At 38.6% G+C, this 27,029-nt stretch overlaps 1 protein-coding gene across 1 annotated transcript in view; it reads right to left on the reverse strand.

Annotated features, from left to right (window-relative positions):
* Window positions 1-24,342, reverse strand: part of myom3 (myomesin 3) — a 62,439-nt gene extending 38,097 nt beyond the window's left edge. Inside the window, exons 1-15 of the mRNA XM_031896212.1 lie at window positions 23,791-24,342; window positions 21,767-21,894; window positions 13,180-13,260; window positions 11,985-12,144; window positions 11,024-11,181; window positions 9,927-10,022; window positions 8,355-8,447; window positions 7,298-7,377; window positions 6,479-6,619; window positions 5,753-5,914; window positions 4,254-4,395; window positions 2,323-2,522; window positions 1,400-1,453; window positions 482-609; window positions 26-209 (exon numbers count right to left, since the gene is read on the reverse strand). Coding sequence (XP_031752072.1) covers window positions 26-209; window positions 482-609; window positions 1,400-1,453; window positions 2,323-2,522; window positions 4,254-4,395; window positions 5,753-5,914; window positions 6,479-6,619; window positions 7,298-7,377; window positions 8,355-8,447; window positions 9,927-10,022; window positions 11,024-11,181; window positions 11,985-12,144; window positions 13,180-13,260; window positions 21,767-21,873 — 1,786 coding nt within the window. The 5' untranslated portion in view covers window positions 21,874-21,894; window positions 23,791-24,342. The remainder of the gene's footprint in view (window positions 1-25; window positions 210-481; window positions 610-1,399; window positions 1,454-2,322; window positions 2,523-4,253; window positions 4,396-5,752; window positions 5,915-6,478; window positions 6,620-7,297; window positions 7,378-8,354; window positions 8,448-9,926; window positions 10,023-11,023; window positions 11,182-11,984; window positions 12,145-13,179; window positions 13,261-21,766; window positions 21,895-23,790) is intronic.
* Between the last annotated feature and the right edge of the window lie 2,687 nt (window positions 24,343-27,029).

A 27,029-nucleotide genomic window follows, 5' to 3' on the forward strand; every position in this document is an offset into this window, starting at 1 on the left:
ACCATAGGTGACAATAAGTTGTTACCTAAAGTTGCTTTGGGAGAGATGGGCTCGCTTGGGTCTGATGGGCTGCTTACTCCAAATTTATTTGCAGATCGTACTCGAAAACAGTAGGATTTATTTTTATCAAGATGAAACAGAGAGCACCTTGGAGAATTCAGTGTTGTTTCCAGCATTATCCTTTGCCAGTTGTTGGTGCCCGAAATAGCCTAGTAAATAAAAAGAAGACTGAATATTAATACTTGTGCACTTCAGTATAGCATTGCCTTTCATGATTCTTTGTCAATCCTTGGCTACATATTATGTGGTTAATCATATCATCAAAATCTGGACAGGCACTCCAAAAAATTCTAAAAGCCACTTTTTTGGAGTGCCTGTCCAGATTTCGATGATATGATTAATCAGCTCCCTCTAGCTGTGATTGGTGATTTGTATTGCTTGCACTTTTTGGGATTACATTTACATAGTGAGGGGTCCTTACCTGTTCAACATAATAAAAAAGACTCTCTTTCCCATGTGGATCAGGTTCATCCCAACAAAGAACAATATAGTCTTCATGGATCTCTGAAGCATGGACGTTTGTTGGTGGCAAGGGCATTTTGACAGATTCTGTTTCATTAGCAGAGAGGCACAAAAAAGAGAATAAAATTATATACAATATTTATATATATATATATATATATATATATACATTGTGACATGCTGTCTACCTGTACATGTAATTTTTGGGGGAAATTAGCTATGGTAGGCAGGGTAGCAGAAGATCAGGAGCACAAAGACAAGGACACCAATTATTTTGGCAAAAAAACACAGGTTTATTTGTGGTAAACTCCTCCCAACATAAACATCAACAGTTCATGATTTGTTCCCTCTCTGGGACTCTCACCTTCCAGGGTAACTCTGACATTCTGGAACCTATTCCTGGGGCTTGTCACCACCCCCAATGACCTTTACAAATCCATGGTGACTCTCACACTCGTTAACATTCGGGCTACTCACTCAGCCATGCTGTCTCTCCCCTCCTGGGATACCAGCTCCTGGCACACTTTGGCTTCTCACTTCCTGCCCCTGCCCTGCTCTGAGAGTCAACCCCCCTCTGCGAGTCCCCAGTCTCAATCAATGCTGTGTAATCCCACATCCATTTTATTTGCTGTATGGAATGGAGGACCTATCCCACTAACCCTCCACATTTATCCGGCTTTTTCTACTTGTTTCCTACCTTCAACACTTCTTACTAGCCAACAGTTCTTACTGCTTGTATCTCTCACAATATATATATATATACCACCTAATAAAGGCTGCAGCAATAAAATGGTTATAGAATTATGTATTAAGGTACACATTGGTTCTTAATTTCTATTTTTTTGTCTGGTAGACGTTGTGAGGGAATGTAACATACCTTGTAGATCATCTCTAGACACTGTGATAGCCCTTTGTTCATCATACGGGATCACTAGAGAGAATGAAGATTTAGCAGCAATCCAAACACCATTTATTATTTGTATTATTTATACTAGTAAGTCCCTTGAATAATGTGGGACCTGTAACCTTCATAGTTTGATACTCATATTCCCTTGGTCCTCAAGACAAGCTTTGTAAACATAGTTAACTATTAAAAAGAGGGCAGGAGAAAGTAATAATCTCATACTGGTTTCCTCTCAGATCAGTTGAAAATAGTAGTATCAGATATGATTAGATACTAGAAATCAGATATCATTAGATAGTTATGATATTGGGATAAAATTAAACATGAACTCTTTTAACCTAATTTCATCTTAAGAGTGGTTCCCAAACTGTGGGTCTGTCTTCTTTGGGCAGGACTTGATTTTCTATATAGGAAAAAGAGGGCTGGTTTGAGGGGGGCAGGCAGCCCTCAACTTTGTGTATAGAAAAAAAAATCCAAAAAATCCACCGCAGAATACTTGCTATAAAATCCAGCAGAAGATCCAACAGGAGCAGCACCATATATTATGCAGTGCCGTTATAGAGAGGCCAAGGAGTTCATGGTCGAGCCTAGCCTGAAGGCCAATTGGGCTTAGATTTGGAATTAATTTTTTTTTTCTATTTTCTACTTTAACTTGGAAAGCTAAATTATAACAGGAGGCATGTGATCAAATGTTGGACCACAACAGATTGATTGAAACCAATAACTCTAATCTGCTGGGATTTGTAATCATAACTGATAACCCACATTGTAGAATATTTTCCTTCCTCTTATAAATCCAGTATGACCAATATAAAGATATAGAAGAACACGTGTCCCTGACATCTGTTGTTAACCTCTGCTGCAAGTTAATATAAAACATAAACATGAATGCTAACCTATTAATCTGTCTTTCTCAGCGGGATCCATCATGGTCACTGGCTGGCTGGCCTTGGATGGAAGACTGATTCCAGCCTGGTTGACTGCTCTGACTCTGAACTGATAGGTGTTTCCTTCAGTTAGCCCAGAAACAGGTAACCTACATATCTTCGTGGGGACTTCATTACATGGTGTCCACTGATGTATTGAGATGTCACACCTAAAAAGACGCCAGTGAGGATTGTTGTAATCATACTTTACAGATGTTATGGTAGAGTCAAACGTACATCTTTTTTGGACTAGTACTCTATCTTGACTAGATGCAGATCAATAATCTACCTGGAAATGCTCTAGGTATTTTGTCAGCTGTCATTACTGGGGAATGCAATTACATTAGATTTGTACAGGACAGGGTTGGATTGAGACACCAGGTAAAATCCTGCTGGGCCTCACTTACTGCATGCAGTAGGGGAGAGCTGAGAAAAGTTGGTTGAATTCTGCTTGTGCAAAGGTGGATGAAGTAATGCTTTATATCTATTCATTTTCTGCAGTGATTATACTGGCATGTGGGGTTAATTTGTTTTATTGTCCATTTTCTGCAGTGATCTGGCTTGTCTGGGGTTAATATGCTCATTATTGACATTTCATACTGCCATTTCTGGGACTAATAGGCTTATTATCTATTTATTACTGTCATGTCTGCTGTTAATACATATTGTTCATTTCTGCAGTGATCTTACTTGCATGTCTGGGTCATTATGCCTACAGGTTGTGGCAAAGAGCATAAAAATGTTGGAAATGCGCTAAGTGCAGTGCATTTTTTTTAGGCTGCATGCTTCATACAGCTTTAGCCAGTAGCAAAGCTCTAAAAGTCACTCTAAATACTTGAAGCCTGCAGACCTTTAGCTGAATCACCCTGGTGTAGTTTGCTTTGCCTATACCTGTGGTGTTTTATGGACCCAAGCACATTTAAACCAGTAGATTTAACTAAAGAATGAACAACCAATATAACCCTCTAGGAGGGAATATATTTTAGTAAGCTTACTAATAAATGCATATAAAAAAGGTATATCCCTCCCAGAATACTCTATGAAGCAGCACAGAGGACTGTGAAAATGAGAGTCTACACAAGTGTGAGGTCTGATTAGCCTCGCCTCACCTAGTCTAAAGGTGGCCATACCTAGTCTAAAGGTGGCCCCCCAGTGATTGTACCTTCCCTTCTCCTTTAAGTGTATGGCCTGCTTAAGAGTAGGTGCTGCTCTGCTATAATGCAGAGATGTTTAGGGGAACTTAAGGTGGCCATACACCTTAAAATGTAATTGTCTTTAAGCAGATCCTTCTCCTGATATGGTTGATATCAGGCTAATTTGATCATTTGGCCCTAGGATTACAACAACAGGAATAAGAGCCATTGGAGCAACGATCTGATGGAAAAATGAAGCCTGTCTGATCGACACCTTCCAATCAACATCTGCCTGATTTTGGGCCAGTTATCAGATAGGAAGGCCCAGATAGGTCCCATACATGGGCATATAAGTTGCTGAAATGGTCTGAAGCGCCCAAATCGGAAATTTAAATCTGCCCAAGTATGGGCACCTTAAGAAGACACTACATAAAAAAATAAAGTTGTTGGAGGAAAAGGTCTGTTTTTGTCAGACAAACAGTTGCCTCTGAGTTATTGAGGAATTTATTCCTCCTAAGGAAAGAGTTAGTTTGATTAATTTGTCCCAAGTGTGGCTGTGGGTCCTTTTAAAAGGTGATGTTCTTTGTCAGGTAGACTGCCAATTGTTAGCTTTACTGAGGAATAAGACTTATGAACTATAGCATATACACTATATAAGCCTATTACCTGGTTAAAAACAAATATATTTGCCAGCAACAGACAGGACTATTTAATTTAGCTGTGTATAGGAAAATCTTATCTGCTGTATGTTTTGTGGATTTTACTTACTTTTCAACATAATAACCAATGACATGGCTTCCTCTGTCATCACTTGGAGGGGTCCAAGCTAACATCACACTATCTCTATTAATATCATAACACCGAACACAAAGAGGGGCCCCTGGAACACCATATTTTTCAGGCTTAGCATCTATTTAAATACAAGAATGGAAGAAAATCATGTTTACATTTTAATTGTTACTTTAAACTTGCTGAATATTTTAGCTATATTCTGTGATATAGTTAAGGGATATTTGGGAACCCATTATCAAGAAAGTACCTAAATACTGTATTATCTAAGCAAACCATTTTTATTTTTTCAATGATTTTCTTTTTTGTGTAATAATAAAACAGTACCTTGAACTAAGCTAGCATATATTCAAGTTGGTGGCAAAACAACCCTACTGTTTTGCTCTAAGCATTTTTTTTTAAAAAAAACAGACAAATGGCAGCTACATATCTGGTTTATAAAACACAGCGTGCCCTAAGCAAGTTATCTCCGCAGAGCTATTGTCAGAGTGATTATGGTGAGGAAATTAGTCACCCCACAAATAATCCTCTCTAGCAGTGGCGACTAATCTCTGAATGATTTCCTACCAGCGACAATGTACTGTAAATCGCTGGTAGGAAAACATATGTGTAGCGTTGGCTTTCCTAAATTGCCTCACGAGGATTTAAACAACAGTCAGAATCTCCAGTGCCCAGTTCTCAGTGTGTCTCTAGGAAATAGAAAGTAGAGCGTATGTAAGGTAGCTGGCAGCCCCATACTGTTCTCACTAGCAGGTGTAGGGCCTTTGCTGAATGAAGTAGGCATTTTCAAACAATCACAGTAAACTCAAACACACATTACTGACATCCACTTCTGTAAAATAATGCACAAAATACTTCTGCAGATTCATTCTATCTGCTTCTCACAAACATATCCAGTGTTTCTCACCGAAGCCTCCAGGACCCCTGTACCATATGGATGCATTAGCCATTCCAGGGGCTTCCTGCTCGCAAGGGACCATTACCCCTTCCTGTGCAGTGATCGTATGTACAATGCCCACGCTTCACCTGTAGGCCCTCCTACGACATTCATCTGTTCCCACTCTGGCATACACTAAACCTCAGGGGCTCTATCCCTCTTCTAATCACTCCTTGTCAGGACAACAGGCTGTCCTTGCTAACTAGCCTTCTCTAGCTTTCACTCCTGGAGTGAATTCACTTGCCACTGCTGTCTCAAGCTAGCCTAGGTACCAACCTCCACAGTAGGTCTGGCCACAAGGTTGTGTTGCTCCCTAACTTGCATATTGGTTTAATTATTTATATTGCTAAAATAAACCTTTTATTTCACCCCTTTACAAGAACATGTTTTTTTTCCGTAAAATCATCATACATTACCCCTAATATGAGACTTGCAGAATTAGCAGGGGGTTCCTCAACTCCTGTAAATCAAAGGTGTGGTGCTGGTACTTACAGTGGTTACAGGTCAGTAGGTAGATGATAGATATTTCTTTTTTACACACCTCTCACAAAAACATAGGCACTTTGCTCCTGATGGCCAGATGAAGAAGGTATTTGAACTGTATAGAGCCCTTCATCTTCTTTGAAAGCTGGGGCTACATTAAGAGAGAGGTCGCAGCCATTGATTGCCATCTTTCTGCGTTGTGACTCTTTCAGCAACAGTCCTATAAAAGTATTTATGTAATTATTACAATGCCTTTATTGTATTGTTCAATCATCTTCACAATGCCTTGCTACATACATAACAAAACACATCAAAGGTACATTATTAGCCCAGTCAATACCATATGTAAAGACTAAAATTAAGCTCAAATTTTAGATCTGTAAGAATAAAATTGTTTTAGTAGTTTTAGGTGTTGTGGCACATGGGGCATTTGGATTGCCTCTGCCCTCTGATGGAAACAGTGACAAGAGCAGAGGGGCATTTTGCCACCACCAATGGTCCCATGTGGCATTTCACTAGAACAGAAAAAACATTTAAGGGTGTATTTATTACCACTGAAGACAAACACCTCTGGTGATTTTGCCCATAGCAACCAATCGGATCTCTGCTTTTGTTTCCTAACTTGTAGGTGACTTTTCAAATCTAGTTGGTGATTCGTTGCTACGGGCAACATCATCGGTTATGTTTTTTTTCCAGTGTTAATAAATACACCCTTAAATGTTTTTTTCAGTTCTTGCACACTCTCACTTAGTGCAAAACAAATGAAAGTGCATCATCCACTTACCATCCCTGTACCACTGAATGCTCTGCACATGCCTTTCAATATTCGAAGACACCACACAAGACATGATAAATGGTTCTTTTTCTCTTGTAAACACAGGCTTCAAAAGACTTGTAAACTCCCCTTCATAGACTGGTAATAGGGCTACAAGATAAGGACATATGATGGAAACAGACCAAATAGAAATTCAATGTTTCTGCTTTTTTCACTATGCTTGAATGGTACAATCATTTTTATATAATCAGGCCTACAAAACTTTGTATTAGGCCCAGACTGACAATCTGTGGATTCTGACTAATGCCAGAGGCTGCTGAAAGATGCCATAGACAGTCACCATTTATTGTGCTGGTGGGTGACTGTTTGGGTCTCTGTGCACTTAAAATGGTCTGGTGCTTTATCTGCAGCTGAAATTTGCCAGCAGAGTATAGCGGTCTTCAACTTTAAAGTCTAAAAATCCTAAACTGTGTTGTCTGACACAATGAAAACTGCAGTTCACACAAAAAATTGTGATGCACATAAGGTTTGGCCCAGACAGCCCAGTTTTTCAACATTATGAAATGTTCTGAATTGCTTCCAATATGTACAATAAACCCACCACCGATGTCATCACAACACCCAAAATGTGATCACAACTCTACCCGCCTGATGACGATGATGTGCATGATGACGTTTGTGGCATGCATGATGACATCAGTGGTGCACATTGCAGATGTTATTGCTCATGCATATAACATAAAAGTCACTGCTCCAGGCACCCTAAGGGGCACAGATTACAGTACTTTATCTGAAGACATTTAAATAAAATGTATGTATTGTACTCACATGGGTATGAAACAGAGTCCCATCCAGATTTTAGTCCTTGATATTCTGTAAAAACGTTTGTAAAATAGAATTTATTCATTCTATTATAACAATTTGTAGTGTACAAAAAGATATATAATATGCTGAAATCTGTGCCTTGGCAGTAGTTTTCTGTGAGTGCCATAACCACAGAGCCCGAAACACAGTTTTTCATACAGTTTTCTCAGAAACATTCCTAGCATTTATTGTGGGGAATACAGCAAGGTTATGAGTGCAGGAGATATGGAATCAATAATCTCCTATTTAAGTCATTGGAAATATATGTTGCTAAATTGGCGTATTTAGGGTGCCACAATTTACTGGAGATTTTTTTGTTTGGTGTAAATTGTATATACAAATATTTTACCATGTTTTCTGCAGCAGTTTTTTTTGCAAATACAGTAGGTTGCTGTGTTAAAACCATGAAAAAAAACTTGAACACAGAAAAATCTAAAACAATCACTTTAATTTTGGCTAGGACAACAATTAATGCAGAAGGTCTGTGACACACGGGGAGATTAGTTGAGCCGCAACAAATCTACCTTGTCGTGGGCGACTAATCCCCCCGCAATGCCATCCCACCGGCTAGAATGTAAATCAGTGGTGGGATGGCATATGCGGCACCGCGATTTGCCGAAGTTGCCGTAGTTTCCTCTCAAGGCAACTTCGGTGACTTCAACAAATCACAGTGCCGCGTATGCCATCACACCGGCGATTTACATTCTAGCCGGTGGGATGGGATTGCGGGGAGATTAGTCGCCCACGACAAGGGAGTCCCGTGTCACAGCCCTAAAGCTCTAATTCCAGGTTGTGAGTTTTAGCTAAAAAAAAACAACCCAATCATTGTAAAAACTTGATAAAAACCTGGAAAAGCTTGATAAAACCTGGAATTCGCTGCAAATCCATGCCTGCCGAAAAATTTTCCTCATCACTACTGATCTATTTATCATCTATCTATCTTATGAACAGGTCACTTATTATGATATACAATATATCTTGGTTAAATATTTAATCTAAAGGCATGTTATTAAATTAATACTTGCTTTTTACAAGCACATTGGCAAAAGAGGTTGCTTGTCCAAAATCGTTTGTGACCACAACACTGTAGTCAGCTGAATCTTCTAGGGTGCACCTGTACACAGAAAAAACATCCAATACTATCATTCTTCATACATATCATAAGTTACAATATCTAAAAAAAACTGATTTTAATGTAAGACCATAGTGAATCTATTTAACTTTAATGACACTGTGGTTGTTAACAAAAGGCATTATGAAGAGTGCTTAATACAACATACCTTGAAAGTTTTCATTCTCTTACTATATCGTCCAACAACTAAATGAGTAAGGATGAGCAACAGCGGCAGATTAATGAGATGTGAGAGCCCTAGGCTACACTTTCCACAGGGCCCCCTTCTAGGCTTCTCCCACCTGGAGACACACAGCCAGTCACCAAGCTAGGCAAGAGTAGACAGCAGGCAAGGCATGTGTGATCCAGTGTGATCAGGGGCCCATCTAGCTTTTTTTCAAGTATTATTTCTCTTTCCAAATCTTTAATATTTATTTTTTTTGTGCTGGAACCGGTTGCGTGCACCTGAGAGAAGAAGGCAGGCAAAGCGTAGGCAAGCGCCTGCATGTGTGCTCTCTAAGCTGCGCTGGGTTTGTGTGCCAAATCCAACCCGAAAAAGATTCACAGAGAAATAATGTAATCATTCAATTAATAATAATTTAAAAAAAAACTAGATAGGCTCCTCATCACACTGGACCCCTAGGCTATAGTCTGGGTAAGCCTATGCATTAATCTGCCTCTGATGAGTAGCTTTTTCTCAGTGGTAATATTTTGGTGCAAATCCAAGGTAGAATTTCGCTGTGTGTTTTGTTTCCCCAGCAAAAAAAAAAAAGGGTTTTTACTTTTTGTATACTAGCGCCTTAGCTCCTAATCACTCTTCCAATAAACAAAGGCAGTTTGTCCATTTTTAATCAACAGGAGAACTATCAAATCTCATCATTAGAGGGCCACTATTTTATTTATCTGCAGCATTGTACTTAGCAAAGTACCTGCACTTTGACATTTTTTTGGTGTCTCTCTGTAAAGGCTATGAGAAAACCTAGTGAGTTGACCACCCTATAGAAAGTTTTTACAGTCCAGTTTTGCTGCTCATTTCTTAAGAGAAGCTCATTCTGATTCTTCATCAGATTATTACAACTCAAGAAGAGGGATATGGTAGGTTCTATGAAGGGTATGTTGAGCTAGCTGAAGACACAAATTGCTTAGGAGGTCCATAACCATATAAAAGACACAAAGCTGAAGACCAAGCACTTTTATACATTTAACTCAAAGGTGACTTCTAATTCCTCATATTTTACAACAAAAGAAACTTTATTATAATACACTCAGTGAGTGTTATGACAGAAATTACATCACTGAGCACTGATTACAAGGTGATGATATCACTAAGCACAGTTTACAAGGATCAAATTTACAGGATATTCATGTGTATTATAATAATCTCAGCAAGAAAAAACAAAATAAACTACTTATACTTTGCTAAGTACAATATTTATCCAATGTACCCAAATGTATGGAATGAAAATCTGTCTTTATCCTTACCTTCTAATCTCTAAGGTCAGCATTCCATATTCATCCAGGATTCTGTACTTTCCAGGAGGAGATGATCTAAGGTCAATAGGCACTCCATTCTTAATCCTAAATGTAAAAAATATTATATAATTCAATCACATAAAAAAATCTAAAATTCCAACTAAATTATGATGATGAGTTTTATTAAAACAGCAACATTTATATTCCACATATAACAGCCATCTTTAACATATGGGATGTTTCTTATAATGGGTTTACAGTAATATCTATATTTTAATAATAATTTTGCAGGCAACGCATAAACACATGACTAAAGCGACAGATTGGCCTAAGGGTGAAGACACACAGAGCTACTTAGTAGCAGCTACTGTTGATTTTATTTGCGTACTCCCTGGGGCAGCTATGAGCTTTTAGTTATTCAAAATGTACCAAGCCAAAGCGACAGGTCTCCCTACATAAATACCTCTAGTTATGTGTGGTGCCCCCTTCGGCAGGGAACAATACAAAATGTAGAACATCAGCAAAAGAACAGAACACAGAGGGCTCATTCTCTTCTGGGTAGCAGACATTGTGCAAATGCATTTTGCCCACAATGTATCTGTCCCTTACCCTTTGGGAATTGTTGATGCATACATGAAGGGAAAGGGAACCACTAGAACATCCATTCTGTGCATGTCATTGAAGAGACACGAAAAGTTTTCCAGACCCCAATAATTATCATCTACTAGGGCACCCTTTTGCCTATGAGCGAGACCCCAGATTATCAATCGTGATTAAGGCAGAGATCGTAGGTTGGACTTCCTACGATTATTGTCCTTAGTGTATGGTGTCTAAGTGATTTAGCAGACCACTGGTAATGAGTAAATTAGCCCTTCAAAAATGTTTTTTAAAACTCGTTTTAATTTATTTGATTTGTTTTTTTGCTCCTTCTTAACTAAATCGCCAACCTTACTGTCTTTGGTTAAGGTGTTGATGTAACTAAAGAGAATGTATGCTCTTTATAAAGATGCATTAGCAAGAATCCATGCTTCAGGAGAGCCCAGGTAGATAGATACAGTACACATTGTGTAAATATAATTCTAAATTAAGAGGCATGGATTACTTACCACTGCACTGTTGGCTTTGGGTTCCCCATTATGGTACATGTCAGGTTTACTGACATCCTCTCCCAGACACAATGTGCTCTTAGTGGGACCCAGAACATGGGTGCACGCCTTGCACACAGCTCTCTGAACTCCTTCTGCTGTCTGGCTTTTTCTTCAGCCTACAGATAGCAAATTGTCTGCTTCATTGTCATTTCGCTTTATAAAATAAAGTATTAGATACCAATGTTTGTTTTAGTTTTCTAACTGAAATAAATACAAGTATGCCATGTCCCACAGTGTTCCATTTAAACAAGCAATTCTGAATTTTTAGCAGACTTGCTTTTTCTTTCTACGTTGTATGTGTTGTTAACTAAGATTGCATAAATCTATTCTGATTCCAAAACAAATTCTTACTGTGTTTACATTTTTTTATTTTATCTTATTTTACTCTGTCACCACTAGCACAGGCTTGAGGCTGTGGTTTTGCTGTCTTCTGTAATACTGATAAGGTAATATTCTGACTCCCATAAAGACTGGTACAGGTATACAATCTATTATCCAGAATGCTTGGGAATGGGAGGTTTCCAGATAAGGGATCTTTCCATAATTTGGATCTCAATGCCTTAAGTCTGCTAAACACCATTTAAACATTCAAAACAATACAAACATTACTGTTTTGCCACCAATATGGATTCAAATAGCTTAGTTACCAACAAGTGCAAGCTATTATATTATTAAAGAGGAAAAGGAAATTGTTTTTAAAAATTAGAATAATGTGTTTTAAATGGACTATATGGGAGATGCCTTCCTGTAATTAGGAACTCTCTGGATAACAGGTTTCTGGATAAGGGATCCCATACCTGTATAACTTGAAACTAGACAATGTAACAGCAAATCCTTACATTAAAAGCAATGCACAGTCTCTTTCTCCCTCTCTGTCTATGTACATATAAATATATAAAAAGAGACCAACAATATTTACTTTTCTACGCAAAGATTTGCAATCAGATCTCTCACGCAAGGCTCTACAGGCCTGTATCACACCAATCTCAAGTTTTTCCATGTAGTTCCTGAATCCTTCCCTCTTTTGATCTGAGGTATCCATCCACATTTCTCTGGAGTCAAACTGAGCCTTGGATTCCCTGCAAAAAAATACAATATGGATAAAATCTTCATTGGGTTTACCACCAAAAAAGGACTGTTTTTTTTCAGCTTTTAAAATGAGGCACCTATAGAGCTAAATGACATATATTTTACTTGAAAATATATTTTATTTGCAAACCTTTTTATAAGACGGTTCTCAATGGTCCCTGCCTTTTGTCTGACAAAAATCTGGATACTTAATGCTTTTTCTGCTATCATCACAGTAATCTTTTAATAGGCTTTAATACAAGAACACCAAAAGACATATTCCAGGAGGTGCAAATAGATTTTGATCCAGGTATCCATGTTATTTGGGTCTGACCACATAGCTTATTCCTCAAAATAAGATTCAATTGATTACCAAACCAAATTGGCATATCAAATGTATTCAACATTCAACAAGATGTAATCTGAATAAAAAATGTGTTGCCTTCTTTTGTCTTTAAAATCACACGAACAAAGTTGAACAAACCCCCACTGATAGCCTTTATCCATTATATTGGCCATTTAAACCTCCAGCATACTGTATGCCCTCCGGATCACCGCTGTTTGCCCCCAAAAAAGTACTTCTTATAGTCTCTTTTTATAGGGGAATGCTACATTAGGAGAACTACATCATATTCTGCTCCGACACTCTTCACTATACTGTTGTTGCTGATTGAGACATGTGCAAAACAAATTCTATTTTGTAAAAAAGCGAAGTGCAATATTCAGCAGTTCTTTTGGATGAAAAAAGAAGCAGATTAAGTAATTGTCACTGGGTGAGGATTAACTATATAGCGACTGTTAAGATAAAATTGTTAAAAGGGTTTGTTCTCAGTTTGGATTTTGTTACCCTATAATATTAGCTTATTTAGTGCTTATTGGGTCCTTAAAAGTGATTAAATCTCAGTAGGCCTGCACCTTTTCTTCAGTTAACAAAGTTTAATAGAACTTCGTTTAGTGGAGCAAAAACTTTACAAAAAGGCCATTTTTTAAAAATCTTTGAGTAAACTCTCCCATTCATTTCTAATACATTTGAAGTCTTCACTTACCAGGATGGCTTCAAAGTTTGTTCAGCCCGTATAATTGAAAGTTCTATGGACGACACTGGAATGTCTTCAAGTTCTTCATCACTGATATGCCAAAAAAAGACAAATTAATCATTTAATGTTCTAATTTTCCTGTTTTAAGAAAAGAGCATAAAATATGGTTTTACAGAAAAATGGAACATAATGTAAGGGTTATGGCATGTGTGGTGTTTTATAACATGCCACAAGGAGCACATGCGATCACATGCCTTTAGCAGTGCCTCCAAGATGCCCTAAATTGCTCCCCATCTTGTTTTCTGCTAATTCACAGCACATGCTCTCTGTTGCCTGAGTTTAGGTACTTAGTCGGATTTTAATTATGAAATCAGCTCTGAAATCAGTAAAATATGCATCAGAATTTAACATTCAGCCCTGTGCATCAACTTCTATGACAGATGAACCTCATTTTCTGCTTGATTGTTTGCGACGACCCCCTAAAGGCTGCATTCATCTGCGGTGGTGTTCTTCTGTGTCCCACCACAGGGCAGTGCAGGGTAAAACACACCCCTTTCTGACCTATCATGTTGCACTCACACAGGCACATTCATTAAGGTGGAACACAGCATGTTGTGCTTACAGTACTGCAAGCTCATCATGGTACCTGCCACACCAAAATCAGGATCGTTTTTGGAGCAATTCCTGACTGAGAGGCTCAGAGAGGCATTTGTTGTGAAGTGGGTATGTCAAATGTCCCCTAAACTCCCTATACCAATAGCACCACTACACAGTAAAATACTCAAAGAACTGAAGAAATCCACACCTGGGTTAAAACAAGCTACAAGATCCCACCATCTTCTAAAAGGTTGTGAGTACCTACATTATAAATGCATATTTCAGCCACAATCTAGTCTAATTTTAATGGCTAGAGACGGACTCTAACTTTACAACAGTACCGATCCCATTCTAACAGTTTGACTTTTCCCTCCACTGCGCATGTGTGAAAAAGAACATGATTGCTTCATTGCACACACCCCTGCCAGTGCAGTTTTCTCCTAACCGGAGCACAGGCCAGGGGTTAAACGATTACAATCACTGGGGGGTGCCTAACACTTAGGAACTCCCCAGTGATTGTAATTGCATAATTATATATTAACATAGTAACTTAGGTTGAAAAAAGACACTCGTCTACAATTTTGGTGAAAGTTGACTAACTTCTAGTTTATCCAGAGGAAGGAGAAACCCCCATTTAAAACCTCTCCAGTTTATCTAAAAAAAATTTCTTCATGACTCCAAGAGGCATTTGTACCAGTCCCTGGATCAACATGTACTAAGATCTTTAACCCTGCATTTTCTCCATTCTGTTCCCTTCTTGTCTGTTCTTTTACTTATGCTTTTCTGCTTTTCATTTCACTTTCAAAGCTACTTTTACTTTTGTTTTTTCCATGTTTTCTCCTAGACCTTCCTGCATCTTATTTTTCCTCTCTCACTACAGTATGTTTCTTTTCTTGTAGCTATTCATTTTCACTTTTCCTCTTGCCTGGCTGAGACGCTCACCCCCGATAAGAGCAATGGCAAGTCTGTGGCTAGTTGCTCACAACTTCCAGAAGGGGGTGAGTTGAATTCTGGGGGGCCATGGCCCCCCTGCAAAAAAAGCAAAAAAACTTTAGAGGGGTCAGAGATGCACCAAAGCCTATCCACCCCTCTAGCTGCATGCAGACATGTGCGCAAGTGAATGTGCATACGTATCTGCCTGCACCTGGCACACAATCTTTCAGTGGCTATAGAGGAAGCAGCCCACTCATTCCAGGCCCCCCCCCCACCCTTGCAACCAATGGCGTCTACTTCCTTTATAGTTACACCACTGTAAAGCAGGCCAGTAGGGCACCTGATGTTCAGTTTAGCACCCAAGCCACTTGTCTTACGTGTGTACGCTTGGAGACACCCAACAATCTCAACTATGGCAACTCTCCTTTCTCAAAGTAGTTGCGCAAGTTTAGCTCTCTGGGGCTGATATTAGATTATTAGATGGCCTCCCACCCGAGATTTACATGCGCCGTATGAACTACCTGACACCCAAGCTACTTGAGTTGTAACAATATGGCCAAAACTCGGGGCTCTTTATTACCCTCCAGGCCCTAATTATAGTACAGTATGGGATCCAGAAACCGTTATCCAAAAATTACCGAATTATGGGAAGGCCGTTGCTCACAGACTCCATTTTACTCAAATAATTCTCATTTTTTAAAATTACTTTTTTCTCTGTAAAAATAAAACAAGTACACTGTACATGATCCCACCTAATATATAATGACTCCTTATTAGAAACAAAACCATCCTAATGGGGTTATTTAACGTTGAAATGATTTTTAGAAGACTCAAAGTATGGTGATCCAAATTACAGAAAGAGCCCTTATCGAGGAAACTCCAGGTCCTGAGCATTTTGAATAACATACCCATACCTGTAATACCCAAGGCCGAGAAAGACACTACACTAGACTGCAACTCATATCACCCTATATCCTTGCTTACGACGGAAATCTGCATGTTTAATGAATATGCCAATACCAAATATGTATAGTTATAGTAAAATCTCGAGTGCTGCATCTTTTTGTATGTAGCAGTTTCTCTGCCAATAATGTGTGCTTCCTTTGGAAGTATGTCTCACTGTACAATCATGTTTAACCCTGTGACATTTAAAATAGATTCTAAAGATAGAGGTGTAATGGTATTTTAAGCATATCATCATGCACCCTGGTTATATTGTTCCTAATAACAGGTGCTTAATCTAGGAACTAAAATATAAAGATGAGAGTTAGTGAACAATGTTCCCAGGGAAAGCAACAGTAGACTTTTCTCAAAAGGCATAACTGGATAATCACGTTCAGATTTAAAAAATATATGTGGCATTTCAATGAAAGGGCTAATGTTCTTCCCACTCCTAATTTACACCTGTGCTTATTACAGTTTTTAAAATGGACTGTAATACTGTCCAACCAGCTGTTGTTGAACTGTAACTCCCTATACTTTTTGTCTCTTAAGGGCCATAGGTTGGATATTAGATTGGACTTTCTGTAATATATCTATTATAGTGCATAGTTTATGTACCTGTAAAGCTTCCAAGTTCCTATCAGGTTCCCAAAATGGACACTGCAGTCTAGGTCAACAAGAGCTGGCATCAGGATCTAATTAACCCATAGGAATGTTTTTGGCATATGGAAGGACTATGGAATATATGAAGAAAACACACACAAACTGAAGGACAACACCTTTCAGATAGTGCTCAAGTCATATCAAAGTGTTTATACATGCAGAATAGTAATACTAAAGGAAAAGGGAAGCTTACTGTTCTTAAAAAGATACCAACTGCGAAGTGCAGGTAGTTATACTATTATAAACTTGGCCATGGATAGGCATCTCTTGGTTCTCTCCCCAATCAAAAATCTTGCCCTCCTACAATGCCAGTGCTGCAATGCAGCAGTGCTAACCAGTTGTAAGGGTCTGCTGGGGTTTGATCCCAGGACCTCCTGGTTGTTGGCTGCTCTCCCTAACCATTGAGCTAGCAGAGCAGCCAGAAAGAGGTGATTGCCTTGTGTTTTCTTTCGCCTGTATCCTGGGCTTGGTTACATCACCCCAGCAGCCTTATTGGCTAGGTGGGGCCAGCTAATCAGGGCTGACTCTGCCCTATTTAAGCCCAGCCCTCCTCACACTTGTTGCCTGAACATTGGTTGACATTAAGCACTGTGGCCTGACCCTAGTTTGTGTTTCCTGTTCTGGCTCCTTGTCTTGTTTCCTTGCTCCTTTTGCCTTTCTCCTGTTCTTGCTTCTCGCTCCTGTCTTTATTCCTTGCTTCCCCTGTCCTGTCCTGCCTGCTCTATGCCCGCTTCGTCCTGCCCATGCCCCCTCCATCCTGTAACAGCCCCTGCCTGAAGGACTCACCTTCCCTTCTCCCACTCATAACAGAATGATTTGTAACACCAGTGAGCCACTGAGCTGCATTTCAGTGTATGCCCTTAGCAGGAGAGTGAATGGCCTTTACAATCTGGTAACTTATTTCTACAGAAACAAAGATATGGCAAATAGTATAAAGATGTATTAATGGACAAGTAGAGCCTGGAAAAGATATGGATATTTTAACAGACTTAAGGTATGGAGACCCAACGTAGGGATATGTCCTTATCTGGAAAACTGCAAGTCCCAAGCATTCTGGATAATAGATCTCATACCTGTACTATATTACTATGTTCATTGGTCATAATTACATTTAAAGCAACTCACAGCTTGAAAAAAAATAACACTGAAACAACTGCTGCCACTTATAACGTGACTAATTTGTGGCATTATACTTTGGTAAACATGGGAGCGGTGTTATCAGCAGCACATTGGGTGATGAGTTATAGATCATTTTTATGAACGTTAGTAAATTGCCTACTTAGAAACCAAGATCATTGCTAAAACTGCCAAAGCAGCTATAACATACAGTATGTGTTCTCATACAGCAGACCAGTAAATGCTATGTCCCTAAGGGTAAAATAATAACATATACAAAGCTTTCTTTATTTTAAATAGCCCATTGTATTGCTAATGTTATTAATAGGGGAGAATGGTATGGCAAACTAAATACTGTGGATGGGCTGAGTTATGCAGAATTTAAGTATTTTACTCTGCAGAATCATAACAATCAAGTTAACTTAAATGAACAAAGTCTGACAAACTTTTTTAACAAATGTTTTGACAGTTTTCTTGCTTGGGAAGTTATTCTCCAACAAGTTATTCTACAGTCTTAAGGCAGGAAATGGTGGCTAAAATAAAGCAAAACATTGGTTCAAAGTCTCATGCCTGAAAATTCAGCAAAAAAAGCCCAGCAACATTGGACTGGCCCACAGGGATACAGGGAAAATCCCAGCCTCCAAACATAGGCCTGTGAGACTGAATTATTCAATTGAAGGGTTGGGCACTAATTAAAAAAATCCTTCATGCAAATAATACATTTGTAAATATCCCAAATGTATAAGTAAATTTAATCACTGTTTTTATATTTTTTCGGTAAAGTATACTGACAGGGTATTATTGTATTTTACTAGCTCCTTTACATATATTGGGGATATTATACTGTCCTCTTCAGAAAAGTCAGTTTAATTGCAGCCATTGTATCAAGTGATACAATGGCAACCCTGGAAAGAAAACTACTGGAGGCCTTTTACATAAATAGAATTTAGCATTTTCTGTTAATCTTTGATTTTTAAGTTATACATGAAATTTAAACTAGCTGTTTGCGATCCCAATTGCTACAAGGCATTTGTTAGAATGACCGATTGTACAATGAATAAGTGGGGGCCTTGACAGAAATATAAAAAAAGCCTCAGAATGAATATGCTGCTTTATTTTTGGGCAAGGCTGACATACACAACCAGATCCAAAAAGAGGATAAATTGAAAGGGCCAATCAGGAGAGAGATCTGCTCATTTGGTGACCTCACCAAACAAACAAATCTTATGGTGTATGGGCACCTTTACATTTTTTGCACCACATGAACCAAATTACAAATCCAGTGGGGGGGTAATTAATTAATAGTGTGATATTGCCTCAGCAATTACCCACGACAACCAATCAACGATGCATTTTTATCAGTCTACCCGAAGCAAAGATCTAATTAATCGCTAAGCGTAACTGCAGTTTAGTAACTATTTTAGTAAGTCAGGTCCCATTCCTGTAAGTGCACAAACACACCTCATCTTAAGTACCACTGGTGGACTTTTACACAGATAATCCTAGATAATCCTAATGGGAAATAAATGTGAGTTCCTGAAACAGAACCATAATATCAACTATTCATTCAAAATGGGACCACAGTAGCCAATGAAGTCAATGTAAAGGCAGCCATGTCTGCTGACAGCTGATTCCTGTTCATATGAAACAAAACATAATGACTATTGCAAACACCTTTTCCAGTATGTTGGGCTTGCTCAGGAATACTGATTTGGTGGTATTTTCTTGGAATGAGTAGGTAGGCAAGTAGCCTTGCAATCTTTTCTGGAAAAAATACAGGGAGTCCGATACTTTTATTTTAATTTCTATTAAAGGAAAACTATACCCCAAACAATGTAGGTCTCTATAAAAATATATTGCATAAACAAGCTCATATGTAAAACCCTGCTTCATCTAAATAAACCATTTTCATAAAAATATACTAGTATGTGCTATTTGGTTCTCCTACATAGAAAAATTGTCATTTTAAGAAACTTCCACGATTTCGGGAAGATGCGTATGCCATCACACCGGCGATTTCCATTCTAGCTGGTGGGATAGCATTTCGGGGAGATTAGTCGCCAGCGACAAGGGAGATTTGTCGTGGGCGACTAATCTCCCCGTCTGTCACAGCCCTTAGGCTACCACGCGGTGCATATATTTTACCACCTGAAATTTATATTAATGCTGGTTAGAAAGTTTGCCCAGCAGCCTGCTGTATTAGGCTAATGGCAGACAAGGCGTAGGGCGGATATTTTCGGCAAGCGGAAAAGCGATTGCTGAAAATACCAGCGCTTTTCTGCTTGCTGAAAATATCCACCCTACGCCTCGTCTGCCATCAGCCTTAAGCTGGCTGTGGCCCATGGCCGGCGGACCAATGGGGACTCATTAGTTCAGGCGTGAGGTAATTACTTGATTATTGGGCAATCAGCTACCTGGGGTTAAGGTGACTAAACGGGGACTGGTTTGAACCAGTTTGCCTCAGGGAGGTCCGGGACTCGCAGCTTCATCCCACCCACCCTTTATTGTTCAATATTCATAGGTATTTATGTTATATTTTGTTATATTCATGTATGTTAATTGTTTTTTATATTGCAGAATGAATTTATTGTCACAGCTTTATTTGGCGGTTTTTGAATGTCCAGGTCTGGTGTTTGGTGGAAACTCAAGCTGGTGAGTTTAGTCACGGGACTGCCGGTAGCCCACGGCTTCGGTGGAACTCCCAGCGACTTATGACTCCTGTTTAAGTTCTGTTTGTTTGTGCCTGTTGCACTCGCAGCAGTTGGCATATTGAAAATTGATAAGTTAATGGCCTTTTTCTTCCCAATACCTGTCTGTGTCCATTTGTTATAGTGGGAAGATTTGGCCACAATGGCTCCTTTTTGGTCCTTTGGCTGCCAAGTATTTTCAGGAGCGTAGCCACCCACAATAGAGCAGTTTTACTGTGAGCAACTAATCTCATCTGCCATCACCCTGTCTCAGGAATCTTGTTTTGTTTACCCAAATGGGGTGGAGTTTTTTTCACTGTTCATTTTAGTTTTGCTTGTTTTTGCTATTCCTAAAACCAACTACAGAAACCTGCTTTTCTGCTTAGCTGCAATAGGGGAGTGTCAATAGACTGTTTTAAGAAAAAGTTTACTCCAGTTTTAATATCTAGCCCTAATGTTGAGCAAACTTGCCTTATTTTGCTTCACCACAAATGTTTCAAAAACCACAAACTTTTGCTGGAATTTAATGGGGTCAATGGTAAAGGAAATTCTGCAATAGCATATAGATTGCCCTACCTTGTTAGAGAGGCTCCTTTCCACTACGAGAAACAGTTTTCTATATAAAAAAAAAGCTCCATTTTTCTTTTTTATAATTCATGCCTACAAATACTTAGCCATTGCTCATTTATTGATTTTGTGTTTTAAGGTACAGTGGACTGATAATCTTGCTACGTCTGGGTACAGGAGAATTGTAAAAAGAATTTATGATCTCATGTACATGCAATATGATATTTTAGGCACCCACGCGCAATAAAATAAGCTCTAACAAAGGATCACTGAAACAGTGCCTGCAAGTTTTATAGTCTCCTTGAGCAGGTTGTCTTTGCACGCACAGGATGTATGCAACCCATAATAAACATGCAAAAGAAAGACAGCTTGAGATGATGCTTTTTTGTACTTACAGATTGAACCATGTGCCATGTGGCCTGCTAACCACCAAATACAGCTCTGCTTTCCTATTCAGACTGATATAGGGTATGACTGCTAACATAATGACATGGTTAGTCTTTGTCCTTGGGTAGAATATGTTCTAAAATTGTTGTCCAAAAGGTTTTGATTGGGGTAAATATAGAAAGACAACATCCTTGCTGGAACAGTCCCTGAAATCAGGATAGATCTTAAACCCTTGCAGAAAAAACAGGGCTAAAGGGTGCTTATTTAATTCAGAGAGAACTGCTTCCTTGAGCAGTTGTTTAAATTTGGTTTAAACAAAATAATTTATTTGAAATAGGCTTTAAAAGAAAAAGGTGTTTTTATTCAATAACATTTTGTGAGTACTGTGTCATAGTTCTCTTTTAAGTTATTGTATATTATATTGAGTGTATATTATACTGTATATAGTTATCTTTTATGTAATCTGGTATAGTACAGATAATGCTCAAGTACAAAATACTATCTCATTTCCACTGGAAGTGCAACTGGGTGGGTGAGGATAGATCCAGTATCATACAGCAGGGAGCTGGATTACCTGGCATCCTAGTTGTATAAATTTAGTTTGCACAAAGAAAACATTCAAACTCAATTTACAAGGACACTTCCCTGCATATGTCTGTGTGTCCCATATATACAAACAAATATTGCTTTAACAATGTCCTGACCTTGTTCTAAATTTCCTCTTCAGTGTTCTGCTTTGCATTTCAAACTGACGTTGGTTGAGCTGAGACATTTCTTCCTGCTTATTAAAAGATGTAACCCGTTTCTCCATGTTGAACAAAGGATGCTTGGTCTAAAAAAAACAAAACTTTTACTGTAGCCAGGAGATTAGTCTTGATGCCTTCTATATGTTACAGTGACTCCCTAAAGGTAGCCATGCAGTGAACAATCTTAATCAGCCCATGAGCTGAGTGGATGGATACAGTACAAAGGGTTGTACATGGCAGGTGCAGATTGAAATCAAACTAGGCCTTGGCATTTCAGGTACACCGTGGGCTAAGCGGCCCCCCACCAGCCTATTAAAAAGTGTATGTCTATGAGATCTTATAGCAGCCCCCCTAGCTCCAATGGCATTGCCTCTAGAATTCACAGATTGCCAGTCCAGGGCTGGTACATGGTATTGGCACCTTTCTATGATTCAGTTTGTTCCAGCTGACATCTTAACAGCAGGAACTAAAAGAGCGTGTGAATCCTCTTCACTTTTTATGTGCAAATACACTGGCTGACATGGTGGATCATCAGAGTGATATCCATAGACAATATACCATAGGCATGATAAATATGGTTAGAAATGACATATTTTATGTTCAAAACTGACTGTGCTAGCTTAAAGTTTCAGCATCACCATAGTAGTAGTGATATAGGTCTTTGTTGTCACAGGAGCTTTCCATTCTGGATTCTGTTAGAACTGTTCGGGATAGTGCACATGCTCAGTGTGCTCTGAGCAGCTGTTGAGAAGTTAAGATTAGGGGTTTGTTGCAAATTATGAAGCGGAAAATGAGGCTGACCTGTTATATAAACTGATTATTAATGATGCTAATTGCACTGGTTTCAGAGCTGCCATATAATGTGAATTTAAATAAATTACTATATAGCCTTATACTGTTACATTTATATTTTATATATACAGTATATTATGAGTTGGCCCCCAAGCTCAGTAACTGACAGCAGCACAGAGCATGTGCAGTGAATCAGATGAAAAGAAGAAGGGGAGCTAATGGGGACATCTTCATGGGTACAGACTTTCCCTGCTTCAGGGCTGGGGTTGCCTTGGGCTGGTACAGAATCTCAAAACATAATGTACAACATTTGTAGCCTACTTAAGCTTTAGTTCTCCCCCCACAGGCTTTGTACCTTAGTGCTAGGCCAACAGCTTACTCAGTCTAAAACATAACTTTTTGCCCTCATTCTTCGACCTTGGTTCTGTAGTACTACCTGAAATGTTTCCTCCTGGGACTTCATATGTGACCTTGCACAGAACTGCAAATCTTTCTGTTATTTACTAATCAGTGCAAACTCTGTTTCTTCATTACTATATACTAGGGTGAGCATATCTGCAAGTTTTATTTTTAAAGTAAATGAAATAAGGGCATGCTCCCTGTTGAAATATATTCACATAAATTTATTAAGTGATAACATTTACAAGATTGTAGTGACAAACTCGCTCATCAAAAAATGCAGCAGTTCCCAACGCGTTTCATCATAAAACAACTTCATCAGGGGTAGAACGTTTTCTCCAAAGCTTGCAGTTTTATTTTTAGGCTTTATTTTGTCTAGTTGTTAGTAAACTGATCTAACCTCTTACTAATAGTGCATGTAAAACCCCAAAATACTCTCTTTTAGGTAATAAAAGAAAATGTAATTCTTAGTGACTTTCCAATATACTGTACATTCATTACAACTTTGCAATGGTTATTTTAAATGTATTTGTAAATGTAAGGTAAACTGGAATATATAATGGAAAGATTAATCATTGTCATTATGTAGACAATTAAAAGCCTCCCTTTGGCTTTATATCTGCTACTGATTAAAACTTTACCCTTTTCAATTAGCAGTTGTTTGTCATTTATCCATCCTCTCCACCCACACCTAACTCTGATTTTCATGCAGATTTGTTATTGTCCAGACATGATAACGCATATTACTACCCCCATATAAAATAATAGCAAATTGTGCACAAGTTACTTACAGATTGTGGTGATGGTCAGAGACAGAGTGCATTTAGCCCTGGGTGACAAAACAACTGTAAGCCACTATTCCTGCTGGTGACATCAGTAGGGGGACCCGAAGTGAGAGGCTGGGACTTAACATCATAAAAATAGGATCACTAGAATTTGATGGAGGCTGGAAAGCAATAATGCCAAACTATTCTCTGGGTTCATTCTGACAAAAGACTAAGAGTGGAGAGCATTCCTCAGTTTCTCTCTAGGCAGCAGGTTCCATGATGTGGGTATATAAATAAACTAAGGATTAACATGGATTTTAGAAAGGGCACTGGAAAGAGATTGTTCAGCTGTGGAACATACCTAGAAAAGTACATTATGAAAGGGAATAATGTTACATTGAAATTACAGCTGAAACATAAGCAAGGATAAACAAACATTGGTGCACCCACTGTTGTAGAACTAGAAGTCCCAGAATTCTCCTGCTCCAGCTCTGCTAGTAGAGATTCTAGGTGTTGGGTTTCTATACAAAGGGTTGCCTACATGTGAACCTACAGTTACTTCATTTATTGAGTTATATCGTTTGAATACAAGATTGTGGATCTTGCTGTGCTGCTCATGCAGGTTATTTTGCTTGCATAATCTTTCTCCTGAACTCTAAAATATAACACATGCCAATGGTACTGGGTGCGAAAGAAGGAAATATGAGAATATGAGGGTATGCATACATAGCTTTTCTCTCCAATCATTCAAGGGTCTACTGAATATTGTATGGGATTGTACAGATGATATGAGTCTTCTATGTCCTCCTTTGTACCGGGGGGATTTTTCCTTTCATTTGTGTAGAGATACTTGGCAAGGTAGCAAACAGCCCCTGATTTATTCTTCTCTAACTAGTTAACTTAATTGATCTATCAAGATCTATCTTTTGCGTGAACTCCTTGTTGCCAGAGGTGAAACAAAACAGCAGATTGCCCCAGTGCACAGACAGTTAAAGAGGTGGTCCACCTTTGAGTTAACTTTTAGTAGGATGTAGAAAGTAATATTCTGAGATAATTTGCAATTGGTCTTCATTTTTTAATTATTTCAGTTTTTGTTCGGCAGCTCTCCATCTTCTAGTTTCAGCAGCTATTTGATTGCTAGGATCCAAATTACCTTTGCAACCAGGGAGTGGTTTGAACGAGAGACTGATATATGAATAGTAGAGGACCTGAATAGAAAAATAAGTAATATAAAATAACATTAACAATTAAACTGTAGCCTCACAGAGCAATAGTTTTTTGGCTGCTGGGGTCAGTGAAAGCTGCATTTGAAAAGCATTTGAAAGCTGCAAAGAGTTAGAAGAAGAAGGCAAATAATTAGAAAAACAAATAATGAAGACTAATTGAAAAGTTGCTTAGAATTAGCCTTTCTATAACATTAAAGGTGAACCACCCCTTTAAGGACCCATATTGGTAGCAAATTACTGTAACTCACTTATTATTTTTATATTTAGAGAAAAAAGATCTGAGTGTGCCTACACCTGCACCAAAGGATTACCCCTTATATGTCTCACTAACAGCAATATAGTTCAGATTTAAAAAGGGCTAATCCTTTAATCATGCTATTGACATTACAATTTGGTAGCTCTTGGAAGGGCTTTAAAAGGTTCAGTCAGGCCCACTACAGCCTGTCACCAAGATAATCCATTACCAGGGGATTTCAAAGGCACTCATTGGATGGTGACACTGTAGTGTGGCAGGTGTAGGGGATTATAAGTGGAACCAGCCAGCATAGAACAAGCTCTATGTTGGCTCAGTGACTGCCACTGACTGATTCATATGGGGGATGTAGTTCTGCAGTTTAACCCCACTGCTACTGGAGAAAGGGGGAACACTGAGCAAGTTCAGTTAACCATTGACACCATTGTAATGATATCTTTTTCTGTGCATACTGGCACTGAAGAACATAGAGGCAGGATTATGCAGTATGACTCAAATAGCCTTTAGGAGATTTTGTGGAGCCTGCCATCTTCACAGGTAGGACAAATTGGGGTTTGGCAGCTGCAGTATTTCAGTTTTAACTGCAGGTGATAAATCTGACTGTGTGACATTAGCCTAAGGAGGTATACCTACAAATTTTTTCTCTGTAATGTGTATTCTCTGTGTGCTAAACAGACCCCAGTGTGTGAGGCTCCACCTGTTGCACTAATAGTAGGTCTACACTGAGGATTACCTCTAATACCTCTTTCTGATAGCAATATAGATTGACTCCAAATAGGGCAAATCCTTTTATAATTAACATTGACCTCTAATTCATCTCTCTGATAGCAATATAGTTTGACTCCAAATAGGGCAAATCCTTTTATAATTGAAATGTCAATTCAAGGGTAATAATATAACCATGAGTCGGTACGGTTCACTGCTGCCGTCACCAATATAATCCATAGCCAAAGAATTTCAAATGGCTCTCATCTGTATTTTGTTATTTTAAACTAAAGGCAGCCATTTGCTAAGTAGGATATAGGAGTATACAAGGACTCAGTGGAGGTAGAATTTGGCCCTGAGTGGGCTTGGCTGATTGGATAAATAATGTGTTTGCATATGCAAGCATGAGTGAATATAACAATACGCATTAAAACAGTATATGATGTACAAAAACAAGCATTTAAACACATTTACAATAACTGCTTTAAAATCCAGTTGATGCTGAAATAATAACTGAACACAAATGTTGTGCTTAGTGACTCATTGATTCATTAAAGTCACTTGTCCTAATTGTAAAGAGACTGTTACATTGGAATGAATACTCTGAAGATGCCATTTATACCAAAACATTTATAGGTTTTAGACTTGAGCATACGATAAGATAAGGCAGCCTAAACACCTAACTGCTCATATCAATGCAAGTCACAAATAAACCAGCAGACGAGGCAAGAAAGTCATAATCAATAAAAGAACACAGAAGGCTTACCAACTAACAACTTTCCCTAACAAAAAAGCTGCTTATATTTTTTACTGTACTATTTACAATTTGGTAGCAAAATCTGTAATCATCCTTTGAAGAACAGATAGAGGCCCCTACTTTGTTTTTTCCCTCAATAAGGAGGCCCAGAACATTCTGGGCATGTCTATACTTCCCGACAATAGCAGCAAATAACTGTTTGTTTCATAACTTTGGGTGTTATAATTAGGAAATATTATTATGAATATGTGCTGAGAGTAAACTAGCAGGTTCTACTGATAATTGTTATTGGCCTATTTTACTTTGAGTACTTTAGTCATTG

Source organism: Xenopus tropicalis, chromosome 2, assembly GCF_000004195.4.
Source record: "Xenopus tropicalis strain Nigerian chromosome 2, UCB_Xtro_10.0, whole genome shotgun sequence".
In the NCBI taxonomy this organism is placed as follows: domain Eukaryota; kingdom Metazoa; phylum Chordata; class Amphibia; order Anura; family Pipidae; genus Xenopus; species Xenopus tropicalis.